The 19,099-nt window shown below is 43.4% G+C and overlaps 1 protein-coding gene across 1 annotated transcript in view; it reads right to left on the bottom strand.

The window, feature by feature from the left end:
- Positions 1-294: 294 nt before the first annotated feature.
- Positions 295-19,099, bottom strand: part of LOC115177178 (four and a half LIM domains protein 3) — a 48,727-nt gene continuing 29,922 nt past the window's right edge. Inside the window, exons 2-6 of the mRNA XM_029737737.1 lie at positions 10,471-10,655; positions 9,119-9,293; positions 3,305-3,474; positions 2,874-3,060; positions 295-2,529 (exon numbers count right to left, since the gene is read on the bottom strand). Coding sequence (XP_029593597.1) covers positions 2,372-2,529; positions 2,874-3,060; positions 3,305-3,474; positions 9,119-9,293; positions 10,471-10,655 — 875 coding nt within the window. The 3' untranslated portion in view covers positions 295-2,371. The remainder of the gene's footprint in view (positions 2,530-2,873; positions 3,061-3,304; positions 3,475-9,118; positions 9,294-10,470; positions 10,656-19,099) is intronic.

Here is a 19,099-nt window from a genome sequence, read left to right as displayed (position 1 = left end):
CATTTAAATTAAGCCTTGTGGTGGTACCACCAGCTCATATAGAAGGGAGTGTATTTCAAACTAAATACCTGTCTTGAGATGACTTAGAGGCAGCTTGTAGGTCGTTTCAATGATAGAGTTGAACCACTAAGAGCAAAGAGCTAGATTTACTACTAAAAGACCAAAATATGACTTTTGCAACGAACTGTCAAAATTAAGACCAGAATTGAGGTGTTTCACTATAACTAAGTCTTAACCATTAGGTTTTCGATTAAACATTTTAAAAAACATTTTTTAAATGAAAGTTACTCTAAGTTTCAATTAAGATTTCTTTAATAACATTTTATAAACAGGTCATACAAATGAACAATTTAACATTATACATTTTCAACTGATTTGAATCAACTCGTCCATCACCCAGATGGTGTTTCTCCATCTTCTTTAGAATCAGAAAAAGCACATTTGCCAACTCTGACTTGCCAGCATCAAAGCTCAAAATAATGAAATATAGATATTGTTTTGATTTTTTTTTCTATAAGTGACAACCTAAATAATATTAAAACAATCAACAGCAACAATCAATATACATTTTTAGGCAAACAAGTAATGACCAGATTTGGGTTCAAATACAATTTGAAATCTTCCAAATACTTTTAGCATTTGCCTTAGACTGCCTGAAGTGCAAATGGGTGGGGTTTGTAGTTTTGCCACTATTCTATTGGTTCCATTGGGCCAGACAAGCTCAATCAAGCCCAGCTAAAGTATTTGAAATGATTTCAAATAGTATTTGAACCCATGTCTGGTAAAGACATGCATACCACTTAGTTGATGAAATGCAGTTCAGCTTCTTTGGGACTAGCCCATTCATTATCAAAACGACAGCGATAGTAACAGAAAGATTAAATACAAAAGGCGAAAAAAGGAAATATGCTTGATGAAAAATATCATAGATAAGTGTCAACATGGAAAAAAAGTAAACAATAGTTGTTAAAAAAGGCAGAGTGGTTTAGGTGTTGCTCCATATATAAATGCTTGAGTTGCGTTCGTATGTTCACAGATTATGGGAGCGAGGAATATTTTAGCCATAGTGCAAATACATGACAGCGTTTCGCTTATGCCTTAACTGACTTCATTGGTTTTCTCCAGCACCACCAAGCCATCTTTCTTTTCACGTTCTCAACATATTCCCCCCCCCCCCCCCAATCTCTTGGACCTATTCTTTAGTATACTATAAAGACATTAACTTTCTGGAGCAGTGTTTGACAACTGCATAAACAAACTACTGCAACATATTATTCTCTTCAAATAATCATGATACGGCTAAGTAAAGTAAATTAAGCAACAACTAAAGCATGACAGCAAATACTGCTTGAAACCTAATTGACATAGGAGAACAGTCATATGCACAAAACTGCAATTATCAGCATTGAATCACTCAAACATACTTTACTTGCATAACATATTTACAATGTAGTAAATAGTGTTCTGTAGCTGCTTTACAAAGTGTCGCTTTTCATAGATTAGCGGTGATGCGTTGATACAACAATTCGAGCAAGTTTGCATAGCTGGAAGCATTTTTCTTTTCTTTGGTTTGATAATACATACTATATAAAGTATGGCATTTTTAAAAAGGCACATAACCCTTTTTTCCCCACATAGTCACATCTTACTGTGGAGAAGGAAAGCCTTGGAGTGGATCTCCCCTCTCCAGTCTAGATAGCAACGACATCAAAAATAGTATGATTTTGAAAAATGTTCGATGGACAATTTGCATGTTGGTCAATTATCCTCACATATTAAAATGCTACAGCCTCTAATACAGAACATTGGAGTAGCGATAGTGGAATTCAATTCTACAGTGAATTCGGATCCATGGTCCTCCTCCCCCCAATACCAGTTAATTATTTGATGGTATATATTACATTTCTTTGGTACATCATTCTTTTGGTTGGTAGATCATTGGCAATCCATCAAATGACACCACTAATCATTTTAAAATTGTCCAGCTAACGTTCAGAACTGTCCAAAGACAATACCTTTTCCTCTGTTAAACCAAACATAATCTGACCTAAAAGTCACCCCATACATACAGGTGAAGGAAATGTAGATCTATTTGGTCATGAAAACGTGCCTCTGCCAAGTTAGATCAACTTTAGGCTGGCTGATTTCTGTCTGTGCTTCAGTAGCCTGATGCTTAGCTCTGGTATTTGACAGCAAGCAGCAGAAAGCACTGAGGGAGGATGAGGGATTGAGCTGTGGTCTAGTGAGCAAGGTGTGTGTGTGGGCATGACCTGAGAGGCAGTCTGTGGGTCTATGTTAACAACCCTGGCAGTGATGGGGTTGACCTAGGCGGGCGTGTGTGACGAGAGGGGCGATACGGTGTGTGTGTAGTCTATAGATTGCTGTTGGTGTTGCAGTCACGACACAGGATCTGGTCTCCATTGGGGAAGAAGCCTGCCCCCACCAGAGAGACGGAGCACTCTGTGCAGGTGAAGCAGGGCTGGTGCCACTGGCGCTCCTCAAACGAGATGTACTTCCCTCCGCCAAAACCTTGACAAGACAGGAAGGTGTTATTTTAGACATTTAAATAGTTATTTAACAAACAGCAAGCAGCCACTGAGGTCTCCTCCCATACATAAACATGTGTAATCAATGGTCGCATTCCAGGTTATCTGCAATGCAGTAGCCACGAGTAAAAATAACCAATGATTGAATGCCATGTTATCCATCCTTTTTGAGATTTGGTGCGTGACTTCTATGTAGGCAGCCTGGAACATGGCCAACAGTTACCCAGTAAATCTGCATCCTCAGAACAAAATACATGTCTATAGCAGAATTTCTCAACTGTCCCCTGCTCCTGGGTCATAATAGCCGTCTATGACCTTTGACCCTACCTGTGATAGGCTTGCTGCAGGCCTCACACTTCTTGGAGTATAGGCTGCCGAAGCACTTGAGGCAGTAGGGGTTGTCTTCGCGCGAGGTGAAGTGCTGCCCTGCCAGCTGCACCTTGCAGCCAGTACACACAAAGCACTCCTTGTGCCATGGCTCATCCCGATATGTCACGCCCCCTTTAGCCAGGGCCTGGAGGGAAGAGAGGGTCAAAGGTCATCATAGTTAGTTAAAGACCACAAGTCAAAATTATAGAATGGAACACACTCAAAATATGTGATAAAAAAAAAAAATACAGAATGGAAACCCTCTGTTAAGGCTTTTGCCGCACAACTCCTTAACCACTTTGGTTCCCAGAGTCAGGAAATAAGGAATAAGCAGGGATATAATTCTGTCGAATAAAAAGAGGGAATTTGGGGAAAATTTCCACACTGACCTTTTTGCAGCGGGTGCAGCGCGGGGCGAACTTATCCTCATAGCAGGACACGCAGTAGTGTTCATCCTTGTCTGGGATGAAGGACTTGGAGCCGATGGGCTGCTCACAGCTGTGGCAGATGAAACAGCCCTCGTGCCATGTGGAGCCACCATACTCCAACTTCCTCGTGCCTGGGAATGTAGAGATTGAGCGATAGGAGAGACAAATGAAGTGAGAAAGAAGGAGATATTTATCAATAGGACAATATTGAAGTAGAAAGCATAAAAAACTAAAGAGAAGGTCCAAGTCAGAAGATGCATGGCAGTTGACAGCGATAATAGCAACAGAATGTCCCACTGTTGAAGAAATATTTTGTTGAAGGGAAAATTGAGTGAGAACAAAAAGAAAAAGCCCTGTCAAGATTGCACAACACATCCCCGCCCGGCTGAATATCCCTGGCAACCGACATTATTGTAGCTCAATCCAGACCTGGGTTCAAATACTTTTTGAAACAATGTCAAATACTTAAAGCTGTGCTTGATTGAACTTGCCTGTTGCAATGGAACCAATAGAAAAGTCAGACATTTGCAAACCTTGCCCACCTGGTACTCCAGGCATGCTAAAGCAAATGCTTAAAGTATTTGAAAGATTTCAAATAGTATTTGAACCCAGGTCTTGTTCTATCAGATCCATCTAAGTGACCGAGTGCTTCTGAGGATTCAGGATTCCATTCAAATGGCTTAGGGGGTATTCTTGAGGCGATTTAAGTTTGGTTTGGAGTTCTAAGGAAAATGACACCTGAGCTTTACCAAGTGAAGCTTGACAGCGCAAAACTCCACCCTAGACAAGCAGCCACTAGTGACCGCACAATATCAGAATAATATGTAACACTTTATTTGGATATTCCCAACTCCCAAGTACAGTATATGGTTTGTAGATGTTCAGTAGATGTTCAATAACTGTCAACAACATTTCAACGAACTATCCACTAACACTAACCTTTAGCCTAACCATTATTCTAAACCTAACCCTAGATGCTAAAGATAGTATGACCATCCACAAAGTATCTGTAGATCTACAGTACCAGTCAAAAGTTTGGACACACCTGCTCATTCAAGGGTTTTTATATTGTAGAATAATAGTGAAGACATCAAAATTATGAAATAACACATATGGAATCATGTAGTAACCAAAAAAAAACAAATCAAAATATATGGAACGCTTTTCCAACAGTCTTGAAGGAGTTCCCACATATACTGAGCACTTGTTGGCTGCTTTTCCTTCACTTTGCGGTCCAACTCATCCCAAACCATCTCAATTGGGTTGAGGTCAGGTCATCTGATGCATCACTCCATCACTCTCCTTCTTGGTCAAATAGCTCTTACACAGCCTGGAGGAATGTTAGGTCATTGTCCTGTGGAAAAACAAATGATAGTCCCACTAAGCCTAAACCAGATGGGATGGCGTATCACTGCAGAATGCTGTGGTAGCCATGCTGGTTAAGTATTCCTTGAATTCTAATTAAATCACTGACAGTGTCACCATTGAAGCACCCCCACACCTCCTCCCCCATGCGTCATTGTGGGAACCACACAACCAGAGATCATCCGTACATCTACTCTGCGTCACAAAGACACGGCGGTTGGAACCAAAACTCTCAAATTTGGATTTATGAGACCAAAGGACAGATTTCCACCAGTCTAATGTCCATTTCTCAAGCACGTCTCTTCTTATTATTGGTGTCCTTTAGTAGTGTAGTGGCTTCTTTGCAGCAATTGGACCATGAAGGTCTGATTCACACAGTCTCCTCTGAACAGTTGATGTTGAGATGTGTCTGTTACTTGAACTCTGTGAAGCATTTATTTGGGCTGCAATTTCTGAGGCTGGAAACTAATGAACCTTTCCTCTGCAGGAGAGGTAACTCTGGGTCTTCCCTTCCTGTTGCGGTCCTCATGAGAGCCAGGCATCATAGCACATGATGGTTTTTATGACTGCATTTGAAGAAAGTTCTTAACATTTTACAGATTGACTGACCTTCATGTCTTAACGTAATGATGGACTGTCATTTCTCTTTGCTTATTTGAGCTGTTCATGCAATAATATGGGCTTGGTCTTTTTCCAAATAGGGCTATCTTCTGTATACCTGTATACCTTGATTAACCGATGCCCTCGCACATTGACTCTGTACAGGTACCCCCTGTATATAGCCTCGCTATTGTTATTTTACTGCTGCTCTTTAATTATTTGTTACTTTTATTTCTTAGGTATTTTTCTTATCTGCATTGTTGGTTAAGGTCTTGTAAGTAAGAATTTCACTGTAAGGTCTAGAATAGAGCATTTCCATATTGCCGTGTTTGATGATACTGTTATTTTTAAACAGTCAGAATTGCTATGTGTGATTGAGATACTTTGCATAATTATACTTAACACCTGTTGTATTCGGCGCATGTGACAAATACAATTTGATTTGGATAGTCCAATGTACCAGTCAAAAGTTGGACACACCTACTCATTCCAAGGTTTTTATTTATTTGTACTATTTTCTACATTGTAGAATAATAGTGAAGACATCAAAATGATGAAATAACGCATGGAATCATGTAGTAACCAAAAAAGTGTTAAACACATCTAAATCTATTTTATATTTTATACAGCATTGCCTTTAAATTGGTTAACTTGGGTCAAACGTGTCGGGTAGCCTTCCACAAGCTTCCCACAATAAGATGGGTGAATTTTGGCCCATTCCTCCTGACATGTTGGTGTAAGTGAATAAGGTTTGTAGGCCTCCTTGCTCGCACACACCTTTTCAGTTCTGCACACACATTTTCTATGGGATTGTTGTCAGGGCTTTGTGATGGCCACTCCAATACCTCGACTTTGATGTCCTTAAGCCATTTTGCCACAACTTTAGTAGTATGCTTGGGGTCATTGTCCATTTGAAAGACCCGGTTTTGGAGCAGTGGCTTCTTCCTTGCTGAGCGGCCTTTCAGATAATGTCGATATAGGACTCGTTTTACTGTGGATAGAGATACTTTGTACCCGTTTCCTCCAGCATCTTCACAAGGTCCTTTGCTGTTGTTCTGGGATTGTTTTGCACTTTTTGCACCAAAGTACGTTCATCTCTAGGAGACAGAATGAGTCTCCTGAGCGGTAAGACGGCTGCGTGGTCCCATGGTGTTTATACTTGCGTACTATTGTTTGTACAGATGAACGCGGTACCTTCAGGTGTTTGGAAATTGCTCCCAAGGATGAACCAGACTTGTGGAGGTCTACATTCTTTTTTTCTGAGGTCTTGGCTGATTTCTTTTGATTTTCCCATGATGTCAAGCAAAGAGGCACTGAGTTTCAAGGTTGGCCTTGAAATACATCCACAGGTACACCGCCAATTGACTGAAATTTTCCAAGCTGTTTAAAGGCACAGTCAACTTAGTGTATATAAACTTCTGACCCACTAGAATTGTGATACAGTGAATTATAAGTGAAATAATATGTCTAAACAATTGTTGGAAAAATTACTTTGGTCATCTACTTTGTGCATGACACAACAGACTTGCCAAAACTATAGTTTGTTAACAAGAAATGTGTGGAGTTGTTGATATATGAGTTTTAATAACTCCAACCTAAGTGTATGTAAACTTCCGACTTCAACTGCATGTACATGTAGGTAGAGTTAAAGTGACTATGCATAAATAACAGAGTAGCAGCAGTGTAAAGGGGGGGGGGGGGCAATGCAAATAGTCTGGGTAGTCATTTGATTAGCTGTTCAGGAGTCTTATGGTTTGGGAGTAGAATCTGTTTAGAAGCCTTTTGGACCTAGACTCGGCGCTCCGGTACCGCTTGCCGTGCGGTAGCAGAGAGAACAGTCTATGACTAGGGTGGCTAGAGTCTGAAATTTTTTACAAATATACATAGACCGTCACCCCTTGTCTTACCAGAGGCTGCTGTTCTATCCTGCCAATACAGTGTATAACCCATCAGATGGATGTTATTCATGTTGCCATTCAGCCACGACCTGGTGAAACATTAGATATTACAGTTTTTAATGTCCCGTTGGTAGGATATACGTGCTTTTAGTTCAGCCACTTTATTATCCAGCGATTGTACGTTGGCCAATAGTACCGATGGCAAAGGCAGATTAGCCACTCGTCACCCGGATCCTCACAAGGCACCCCGATCTCCTTCTGCGAAACCTCCGTCTCTTTCTCCTGCGAATGACGGGGATGAGGGCCTGTTCGGGTGTCTGGAGTAAATCCCACTCGTTCGATTCATTAAAGAAAAATTATTAATCCAAATAAAGTTTGACCAAATAATATTACCGTAATTTCCAGACTATTAAGCGCACCTGAATATAAGCAGCACCCACTGAATTAAAAAAGAAATATTATTTTGAACATAAGCCGCAGGTGCCTACCGGTACATAGAAACAAATGAACTTTACACAGGCTTTAACGAAACACGGCTTGTAACAAAAATAAATAGGCTTTAACGACACACGGCTTGTAACAAAAAATAAAAAATTAGCAGTAAGCTTTAGTTGTCTTTTTGCACTGAGTCAATTCCTCACACTGCTGTTTCCAACGTCTTATCATCGACTCATTAAGACCAAGCTCCCGTGCAGCAGCTCTATTTCCTTTTCCAACAGCCAGATCAATCGCCTTCAACTTGAAAGCTGCATCATATGCATTTCTCCGTGCCTTTGCCATGAGGGTGACAAAATGACTACCGTAATCAGAATGATGGGAAGTTTGAGAGCGCTCGATTTAATCTAAACAGTTCGGCAATTTCATTGGTCTAATGAAAGCTTCATGCCGCCCAAAAACTGAGCACGTCACAGAATGTGTTTATTTGTAGAAAAAAAATTGAAAGCGGGAAAAATCCATATATTAGCCGCGTCATTGTTTAAGCCGCGAGGCTCAAAGCGTGGGAAAAAAGTTGCGGCTTATAGTCCGGAATTTACGGCACCCAATCTGGTTGGCACCAAAACATGTAATTATTTTCCAGGCTCTGGAAACATGATATATTTATCTTTGCCATCATTACTGAACGAGGGTTCTCAGATATCCAACACCATCAATGTATACTGAATACAGTAATGGGAATTTTTGTCTAAACTAAAAGAGAAATAACCACAACAACAAAAAAGACCACCTCCACCACACTCTTCCTGGAATCATTTGCTGTTTTATGACTTTTCGTTTTTGGCTGATAGATAGTGGTGCTGAAATAGTTTACTGGCTTATCTCGTTATCGTCAGACACTTGGCCGCTCTCCAAGGCACGGTGATTTGGCTCAGAGACAGCAAGTAAGGAAAACTGGCAATTACTCTGTCACATTCTGCCCCGGCCGCGCTGGCTCGCTAACTATTTCTTCTCGCTCGCTCTTCTTTGTCTCTCTGACATTCGCTCTCTCTTTCTCTGGCTAGGTGCAAATGTTTTGTCGTCAAAGATTTTTTCTCTAGATCTCAAGCTTTATACGACAAAGCCTCTGTGCTTTTCATGGTCAGTAGCCTATATCTTCAGACCATCTGAAACACTCAGTTGCAGAAATTATGAAGTGCTAGGGTGACGCAAGGACAACATTTCCAAGGACATGGGGGAGATCATGATAAGTCTTGTGTCGCGTAGTGTAGCTTATGTTAAATATATATGCTAGGAGTGAGTGTGTTCATGTCAGTGGAGGCTGGTGTCACTTTAAAAATCAGAGGACGGGCTCGTTGTAACGGCTGGAAAGGAATGAATGGAAAAGTTCCATTCTATTACACCCACAATGAGCAATTTCTCCCTCCACCAGCCTCCAGTGTTACATGCATAGTGTTTCCATGCCTCCCTCCAGTACCTGGCATGACAGTCTTGTCACAGGCCACACACTTGGATGAGAACTCGTTGCAGTAGCAGTCGTTGCACAGCAGCGCCTCGTCCTGGCTGGTGAAGGGCTCGTCCGCCAGCGAGCGGTCACAGCGGAAACAACGGAAACAGTGCTCGTGGTAGTGCCTGTCCTCGTAGAACAGCTCCTGGAGACACAACAAGGGCAACAGTCGAGATCATAATCAAAGCTACCGTCCACTACCGTTGTGCCATTGAGCAAGCCACTTAACTCCTAAACTGCTCCAGGGGCACCGCACTGGTTACCTTCGCAAGACTGACAATAAAGTACTATTCTATTCTTTCATCAAAGACAATTTATAGACACAAATTCCTAGGACTTCCTGGAAAGGAGTGTAATGTAGGCCACACAATGTAATGGATGTTATGTTATTGGCTACACATGTACATTGGATACAATTGCACTGTTTCAAATGACCAGTGAACTACTGTGACCAGCATGGTCAAGTATTGTAAATGATCTGAAAAGAGTGCATTATACATCTAATTTAAAGTGTTTCCGGTTCTGTAATGAAAACAACTCTGGGTGACTCCCAAGTCATCCTGACACTGAAAGTACCTGGAGAACTCAAGCTAACACTGAGGTTTCTGGTTATGAACAGAGGGAATAGGGGAGAGGTGATAGGTAAGAGAGGAGATGGGAAAGAGGAGAGAGAGAGAGAGAGAGAGAGAGAGAGAGAGAGAGAGAGAGAATGTGTGAGCGTATGCGTGTGTGTGTGTGTGTGTGTGGTGTGTGTGTGTGTGTGTGTGTGTGTTCGACAGGGAACAGCAACAGTTTGTGTGGTCGAAGACAAACACAGGCTTTACTGTCTGTTTGCTGCTTTTGAGGGTGTCGATGATAACTCATTGGCCTCCTGTGTGTGTGTCAGTGTGTGCACTAGCCAAGAACACACCCTCATTGCTTATCCCACCGCATCTACTCCCTCTTCTTACTGTAGCAAATTATCAACTTCACGTGTTTGTGTTTTCCATTAAGGAAATATTAAAACTGCATTCATTGTGGGGAACAAGGAGACATTTCCTCACACAACATTTCATGGTCTGACACGGCAAGGCTGGCTAGTTGAGCTTGGTTGGAAAACATCTGTTATGGCATGTTAAATTTGCCTAAACCTTGCCCTGCCACATTCAGACCATGAAAGACAACTGCCTCATTTACCATACAGAATGCATAATTATCGAGATACGACCCCTAACTACCACTCATTACCATGTAACAACAGTTTGCAGTGTTGAAATCACTCAACTAGAATTGCATGCACTAATGAACATGACCCACGAGTGGAGCCAAAATGAAAGTCCTACCCTGGCGTCATGGCCGATTAGCTCCTTGCACTCGTCGCAGGTGTTGGCGAACAGGCTGTCGTAACAGGGGATGCAGTAGGGGTTGTCCCCCTCTCCCCCGTCTGCCTGGATGTACTTGCGTCCGTACAGGGACTCCTTGCAGTTGTCGCAGTCGAACCGGTCGCTCATTGTGACTTGTTCCATCCCTGCAATAGAAAAGCAGTGTCGGAATGAACATGAGCCTTTAAATGAACCCTTAGTGCTGGGGAAGGCGAGCGGCAAGGAGGCAGGGAGAGGGGGACATGCAGGGTGGAGAGAGGGAGTTAGAGAAAGGAGAGACCGTACCCATCAGTGAACTTAATGTTAACACCCGTAGTGTTTTTGTTTGTTAAATGTGTCATTTGCAAGCATTTTTCTGGCTGTTTGTCATTCGTTTCACTTTCTACTGTTCACCTTTAACTGAACTGAAGTTTAACTAAACCTTAACGCTCAATGGAGCGCGAGAGACATGGAGAGAAAGGGGAACAAAGAGAGGGAACCGGAGATGGAGAGACATTCATGAGAGGTAGTTCAAAACGGCTATTAACTTTTTTTTGCTGTGTGATGAAAGCGAGATGCACTCACACAGAGACGGACAACGGCGTTGCACAGAGCTATGCACTCCTCCGTAACACTATCAACCCCTCTGAATCTACAGTCTGAGATTAAAAGGAATGAAACGGTAAAATGCATATATTTATGTTGGGAAGAGATGGAAATCTGTGTGGACCGCCAACCGATACAGCGGTGAAGACCTACTACCCTCATGTCAAACTCATCACAGTCGACTGGTGAAAACACAAATCCAGGATAGGCCGGCCTGCCTGCCCACCCACCCAGAAAATGTGGACACCCTTTCAAATGAGTGGATACAGCCATTTCAGCCACACTCGTTGCTGACAGGTGTATACAATCGAGCATACAGACATGCAATCTCCATAGAGGCACTCCATCAAAGGCACTCCAGACCCGGGTTCGATCCCAGGCTGTGTCACAACCATCCGTGACCGGGAGTCCCATAGGGCGGCGCACAATTGGTCCAGTGTCGTCCGGGTTAGGGGAGGGTTTGGCCGGGGGGACTTTACTTGGCTCATCGCGCCCTAGCGACTCCTTGTGGCGGGCCGGGCTGACTTCGGTCGTCAGTTGAACAGTGTTTCCTCCGACACATTGGTGGGGCTGGCTTCCGGGTTAAGCGGGCGCGTGTTAAGAAGCGCGGTTTGATGAGTCATGTTTTGGATGATGCAGAACTCTACCTTCGCCTCTCCCGAGACCGTTGGGGGGGGTTTGTAGCGATGATGCAAGACCGTAATTGGATATCACGAAATTGTGGAGAAAAAGGGTGTAAAATTAAAAATGTATGGAATGGCCTTACTGAAGAGCTCAGTGACTTTCAACGTGGCACCAACATAGGATGCCCCCTTTCCAACAAGTCAGTTTGTCAAATTTCAGCCCTGCTAAAGCTGCCCCGGTCAACTGTAAGTGATGTTATTGTGAAGTGGAAATGTCTAGGAGCAACAACGGCTCAACCACAAAGTTGTAGGCCACACAAGCTCAGAGAACGGGACTGCTGAAGCACGTAACTTCACTCAGTTGTAACACTCACTCCTGACTTTAACTCTCTCTGGAAGCAACGTCAGTACAAGAACTGTTCGTCAGGAGCTTGAAATGGGTTTCCATGGCCGAGCAGCCGCACACAAGCCCAAAATCAACATGCGCAATGCCAAGCGTCGGCTGGAGTGGTGTAAAGCTCGCCGGCATTGGGCTCTTCTGGAGCAGTGGAAACACGTTCTCTGGAGTGATGAATCATGATTCACCATCTGTCAGTCCGACGAACGAATCTGGTTTGGCGGATGCCAGGAGAACGCTACAGACCCCATGCATAGTGCCAACTGTAAAAGGTTGGTGCCGGAGGAATAATGGTCTGGGGCTATTTTTCATGGTTCGGGCTAGGCCCCTTAGTTCCAGTGAAGGGACATCTTAATGCTACAGCTTACAATGACATTCTGTGCTTGCAACAAACGGGGGGGGGGACAACTCCATAATTATGCCCATGATTTTGGAATTAGATGTTCGACGAGCAGGTATCCACATACTATTGGTCATGTAGTGTATATTCCCTAACATATACTGTAATGTTATATTTATACTTTCAGTTTTTACAGGAACAGCAGTTTGACGGCATACTAGATCTTAGCTGAAGTACACACTAAAGTGCACAATAATATTGTTTGCGCATTATGGCAAATGGTAGCTGGTTGCCAAAACACTACAGTGTTGAAGGAAAGCCCTGTGGTAAGTGATACAGCACTGGCAAAGCAAGCAGCCGGGTATCCATTTACAACCGCCCAGAAATAATAATAATGTCTGATAAAATAATGAATCAAGACTTTAGAGGTCTAGTGCTGCCTGTGTCCACACACACACACACACACACACACACACACACACACACACACACACACACTCACCATTAACACACGATACTGGATCAAAGACAACATCAGACCTAAACTGTTTCAGCTCTCGGTGAGGGGCAATTCCACTGTTCAAGTAAATGTGTTTGTGGAAATTGTTAAAAGTAGTCCTTGTGCATAGAGTTCTAGGATTTGTTGATCTCTGCAATCATTGGTTTTTGTTTGACATATATTTTTTTAAATGTATCAACATTCTGTTGATGTGGAATTGCCCTGAGACAAAGGCTTTAAATGAGTCGCGTGATGGAGTCGAGATAAAAATGTATTCACCTGCTCCTAATGTTCATAAATAACCCACTGATGTGTTCTCTCTGAAATGACACCCCTTTACCCATTTTGGAAAGGCACTTTCAACCCCCTCTCCTCCCCCTTCAATAAACAGAACCATAAATTAGGGAGCGTTACTGTTGGGGAGTCCTGCTGCCTCTGTTTCACATCACAAGCCTACCACATCTCTACAACTAATGAGGCAACTGATACCTATCCCCCCCGAGGACCTGAGAGACTCAACCATTATTCACTTCATAGTCGTTAAACGTGGGGCTCGCATCACTGACAACCACCTTGGAGAAACCGAACACGGTTGATTGGATGGAATTTGATCTTGCAACCTCACGGTTCAATACTTTCTTCAGCGTGCCAAAGTAAAATGTTAGCTAGCTTCATGCCAATGACTTGTCTATACATATGACACGAGGCTAAGACGTAGGCTGCGCCATCAAACCAAAACATATCTGCCGCACCAGGTATGCGCTAGCCTTGCTTTCCAAACAGGCGAACGAGACCAGGCATGTGCATACTCATACAGTACTGAAAGTATAGGTTAGCCTGTGTTCTGACATCATCCTTCATCTAAAATAAATGGAGGATCTGTTAATTGCCCTGTTCATTTTGTGTCAGTAGCTTGCAAACAAGTCGTTCAAAGTACGGCCAGAAAGCACTTAAGTTTGATGTAAGCACTAGTTCTGTGAAGGCTGGACCAATATTGCGTCGGAGATGTCTAAACAACCAAGGTTACAAGCTTTCGGTACCTGGAATGGATCATCCAGGGCATTCTGGTGCCCATTTGTTTCCCTCTTGCATGGCCCATCCAGGCAGCTTTGTCCCAACATCCAAACTACAAGTCTATTTATGGCCCCTGGGGAGACGAGGGCTTGAGCTACAATAACCCGCCTGCCAGCAATCAGTTAAGATTAGGTAGCAGCCCGTGGCTCCAAAGGGCTCTAAACTACGGATGGGAACTTTACAGTTGTCGATATTCCACAGCCCGATACATAAATACATATTATGGTAGGACAGAACGGGTTGTTTTGACTTTACGTCTTGTAGTATTGAAATGCAAGAGTAACAATCCGTGAGGGGCGAGCGGACAGCCCTGACGGGTAAATGAACTCCGGATGCCACAGGACCCGGCTCTCACAGCGAGAGAGCATGACGTCAGTGTATGACCCTGGGGCTCCACAAGTGATTGAATCCAGAAACCAAAGCAAGACAACCTCCCTTTCAATCACCACCACCCCCTAAAAAGATGGTGAGGGGGCTGCTGTTTGCGCAGACGAGGGGGGAGGGAATGGAAGGTTGTAGGGGGTGGAAGTGGTACTCAGTGAACTACTATCTAGACTATTTCTCACAGTGTATCCCGGATTCCCGGAAGGAGTCCATATTCTCTGTGCTTGGGGCGCAGTGACTAAGAAAAACCACTTTCTGCTCATAACATTCCCAAACACTAGAGTAGTGAGTGACAGAGTCCCCTGACAGAGACTTCTAGGAAAACACTACCTCCCCCACCAAGGACGACCAACGACAATTATGTTTATGCTATCATATCTTACAGTAAGGTTACTTATACTCCACTAGTAATACATTCTGGTATATTACATACATTCCCTTTAGCAACTGCCTGAAAGACATTTAGCTCGATGGAAACGCATCCAGATGCTGTAAATGCTATATACACTGTAGGTAAAACGGAGTGACTTCTCACACTGCCTTCTCCTCTGACTTTAACTCTTTCAAGGCGGTTGTTTGGAGTTGAAGTTTCTCATTCTCAGCCAGAACATCCGGTGAGATAGCTAGAGAACATCAAGGTCGGTCTAGTCTAGTCATCACAACCCCCCCGATAGACGAGTTGGCGGGCTGATTGGAGACCCAACAGAGAGAGGTTTATGTGTAGAGAGAACCCTAGCAATCTGCCTCTATTGTTTTATCTCTATGGGTATATGCAAGTTGTTTACTCATTGCTGCCACCTCAGTCAGCACTATATGCCGTTTGATCATGCTCTGACTCAGGATGTGCGCCAGAGATGGGTTAGTTAGGGCTCCCTCACACCAACCCCAGTTCTCGGTCCGGTTTTACCGACAGCCCGCTAATCCCCTGCCCAAACTTTGCTCGCGCTTCGGTTCACTCCAAAACGAGCCGGCAGTTGCACTCCGTGCTGGGAACAGTCCCTAGCACTCTTCCCCTGTCCCAACGCCCAATGAGAGTATTCGCTTGTAAAACGTCTGTTTGGCTACGGTCAGAGTTGCCAGACAAAGCAGTAGACAGTGTGCTACATCAACAGATGAGAGAGAGAGAGAGACGGTCCCCGGCTGTCGAGGAGACTGTAGCGAGTTCCACGAAGTATGCTACACAAGCAAATGATGACATAACCGTCTAATGTTTCACAACACCGGCATACCATTGATGAGACAAGTTGTTGTGAAGGAAAATGTTATGAGGAGCATGAGCAGAGATAGTTATTCTAAAAGGATTTCAAAGTGTGGATATAAGGGGGATATTTACGAGACAACCAAATAAACCAAGTGCATTACAGGCCTATCTATAGCCGGAGTGCACACTACTAACGTGTGTGAATCTTATGGGAAACACATGCATGTCTTAGGGGCTGAAAAATGTGACTCTATAGCTACTCTACTTGTGTCATTTCTCGACATTTCATCTATAATCATGTGTTGAGGATTAGTCTGTTGGAGTGGATCAGAGTGTTGGTGAGTAAGCGTTAGGCTGTTGGAGTGGATCAGAGTGTTGGTGAGTAAGCGTTAGGCTGTTGGAGTGGATCAGAGTGTTGGTGAGTAAGCGTTAGGCTGTTGGAGTGGATCAGAGTGTTGGTGAGTAAGCGTTAGGCTGTTGGAGTGGATCAGAGTGTTGGTGAGTAAGCGTTAGGCTGTTGGAGTGGATCAGAGTGTTGGTGAGTAAGCGTTAGGCTGTTGGAGTGGATCAGAGTGTTGGTGAGTAAGCGTTAGGCTGTTGGAGTGGATCAGAGTGTTGGTGAGTAAGCGTTAGGCTGTTGGAGTGGATCAGAGTGTTGGTGAGTAAGCGTTAGGCTGTTGGAGTGGATCAGAGTGTTGGTGAGTAAGCGTTAGGCTGTTGGAGTGGATCAGAGTGTTGGTGAGTAAGCGTTAGTCTGTTGGAGTGGATCAGAGTGTTGGTGAGTAAGCGTTAGGCTGTTGGAGTGGATCAGAGTGTTGGTGAGTAAGCGTTAGGCTGTTGGAGTGGATCAGAGTGTTGGTGAGTAAGCGTTAGGCTGTTGGAGTGGATCAGAGTGTTGGTGAGTAAGCGTTAGGCTGTTGGAGCTGAGCCGGTGTAAACATTGCAAGGAGAGCCCTTGACGTACTAGACGGCGACGTCGCCCTGTGTACTTTGCCCAACAGGTGTTCTGTGTAGAGTTCAAGCTCTTGCTTGCCTGTGTGTACTCTATGATTAAGCACAAACATATACACACACATACAAACAAGCACAGGCACACACCCACGAGACAGTCCTCACACACACACACATACGTCAACCACAATCAATGCTGCTGTATCTTTGAGTCTCCTTTCCAAAGTGTGGAAAGGAGACTCAAACAAGGTCAACAAAACCTTGCTATTATTACCGACTACGACCGTTTTAACTTGGACAAGAATGTGTGCTCCTGGTTTCAAAATGCCTCCTCTATTTTACTGACTGGGAATGAGACCAGTTGTTGTTGTTCTTTTTCAAGGACATATACGAAGGACATGAATGGCCTTAAATGGATATCTTAAAGTGTGAGAAAAGAAAAAAGGATAGACTACCAGAATATTGGGAGTGGTTGTGTGTTAGACATGAGCTAACCAATGGTCTCCTTAGGGATATTACCTCTCTAACCTCTCTGCAGTAGGTCAGGCAAGTCTGATGTGCACGGAGTACTTCAGTACAGTCTATGACCACTCCTCAGTTCGTCTGAGTCTATCCAATAGTTCTCCTACATCACAAAGACATGGAGTAGAGGGGAAACAAAGATGGCTTCCTATTGCAGCCCAAAGGAATATAGTTTACACACATTGAACTAACCATTGGTGTATATAAAAACATATACACTACATTAGCAAAAGTATGTGGACACCTGCTCGTCAAACATTTCATTCTAAAATCAAGAGCATTAATATGGAGTTGGTTCCCCCTTTGCTGCTATAACAGCCTCCACTCTTCTGGGAAGGCTTTCCACTAGATGTTAAAATATTGCTGTGGGGACTTGCTTCAATTCAGCCACAAGAGCATTAGTGAGGTCGGGCAATAAGGCCTGGTTCGCAGTCGGCGTTCCAGTTCATCCCAAAGGTGTTCGATGGGGTTGAGGTCAGGGCTCTGTGCAGGCCAGTCAAGTTCTTCCACACCGATGTCAACAAACCATTTCTGTATGGACCTCATTTTTTTTTTACACAGGGTCATGCTGAAACAGGACTGTTCCCCAAACTGTTGCCACAAAGTTGGAAGCACAGAATCGTGTTAGGAATAAATGGACTTCGTACAGTTCGCAACGAGCCAGGTGGCCCAAACTGCTGCATATACCCTGACTGCTTGCACGTAACGCAAGAGAAGTGACAATTTCCCTAGTTATAAGAAATTCATGTTAGCAGGCTATATTAACTAAATATGCAGGTTTAAAAGGATATACTTGTGTATTGATTTTAAAGAAAGGCATTGATGTTTATGGTTAGGTACACATTGGTGCAACGACAGTGCTTTTTTTCGCGAATGTGCTTGTTAAATCATCAGCCGTTTGGCAAAGTAGGCTGTGATTCGATGAGAAATGAACAGGCACCACATCGATTATATGCAACACAGGACATGCTAGATAAACTAGTAATATCATCAACCATGTGTAGTTAACTAATGAATATGTTAAGATTGATTGTTTTTTATAAAATACGTTTAATGCTAGCTAGCAACTTACCTTGGCTTCTTGCTGCCCTCGCGTAACAGGTAATCAGCCTGCCACACAGGCTCCTCGTGGAGTGCAATGTAAGGCAGGTGGTTAGAGCATTGGACTAGTAACCGGAAGGTTGCAAAAACAAATCCCCGAGCTGACAAGGTAAAAATCTGTCGTTCTGCCCCTGAACAAGGCAGTTAACCCACCGTTCCTAGGCTGTCATTGAAAATAAGAATGTGTTCTTAACTGACTTGCCTAGTTAAATAAAGGTGTCCAAAAATACTGATTACCGATAGTTATGAAAACTTGAAATCGGCCCTAATTAAATCAGCCATTCTGATTAATCGGTCGACCTCTAGTTAAAATTAACCTGCTTAGTATTTTTCAAATTAAACATGACAATTGTTGCATTCGCTAAACTGGCTAGAATGGGGAATATGAGAGGGACAGAGACAAAAGGTAAAGACAGAGTGAGGAGAAATTAAGAAGAAACCAAATGGAATAGATAGAAAGAGCAAAGAAGAGGGTGACATTTAGAAGGAAATCCAATCTTGGCGTGGGATCTGAAACCTATGACACGTCATAAATCAGAGCAGAGGAAAAGTGAAACGTTGGGTTTGGATAAACACATACCACCACATTGTGTTCCTCAGTTCTACCGTCTGGATGTCTTCCAGACAGAGTAAAGCTCCTTGGCTGGCTTTGAGATGGGTAGAAAATACAGCGTTGGACACTTCACTATATCATTTAAGGCCCAGTTGAGCATATCGAGAAAAGTTCATTTGTGTTACAGCCCAATGGCAATATGGCCATTTCAGAACTTCGCCAAATGGGGAACCTCTCCCGGTCTTATTTACTCAATGCATCATGCCGTGTCAGCTAGATAAGACTTTCCATTTGGTGACGAATGCTAAAATGTCAATGGCGTGAATTACACAATATTTTAATGGTCTGTTTGTGCTAGAC

Source organism: Salmo trutta, chromosome 37 (assembly GCF_901001165.1).
Source record: "Salmo trutta chromosome 37, fSalTru1.1, whole genome shotgun sequence".
Lineage (NCBI taxonomy): Eukaryota > Metazoa > Chordata > Actinopteri > Salmoniformes > Salmonidae > Salmo > Salmo trutta.
Note: the sequence above shows the minus strand (reverse complement) of the source record. Positions and strands in the feature narration are given on the sequence as shown.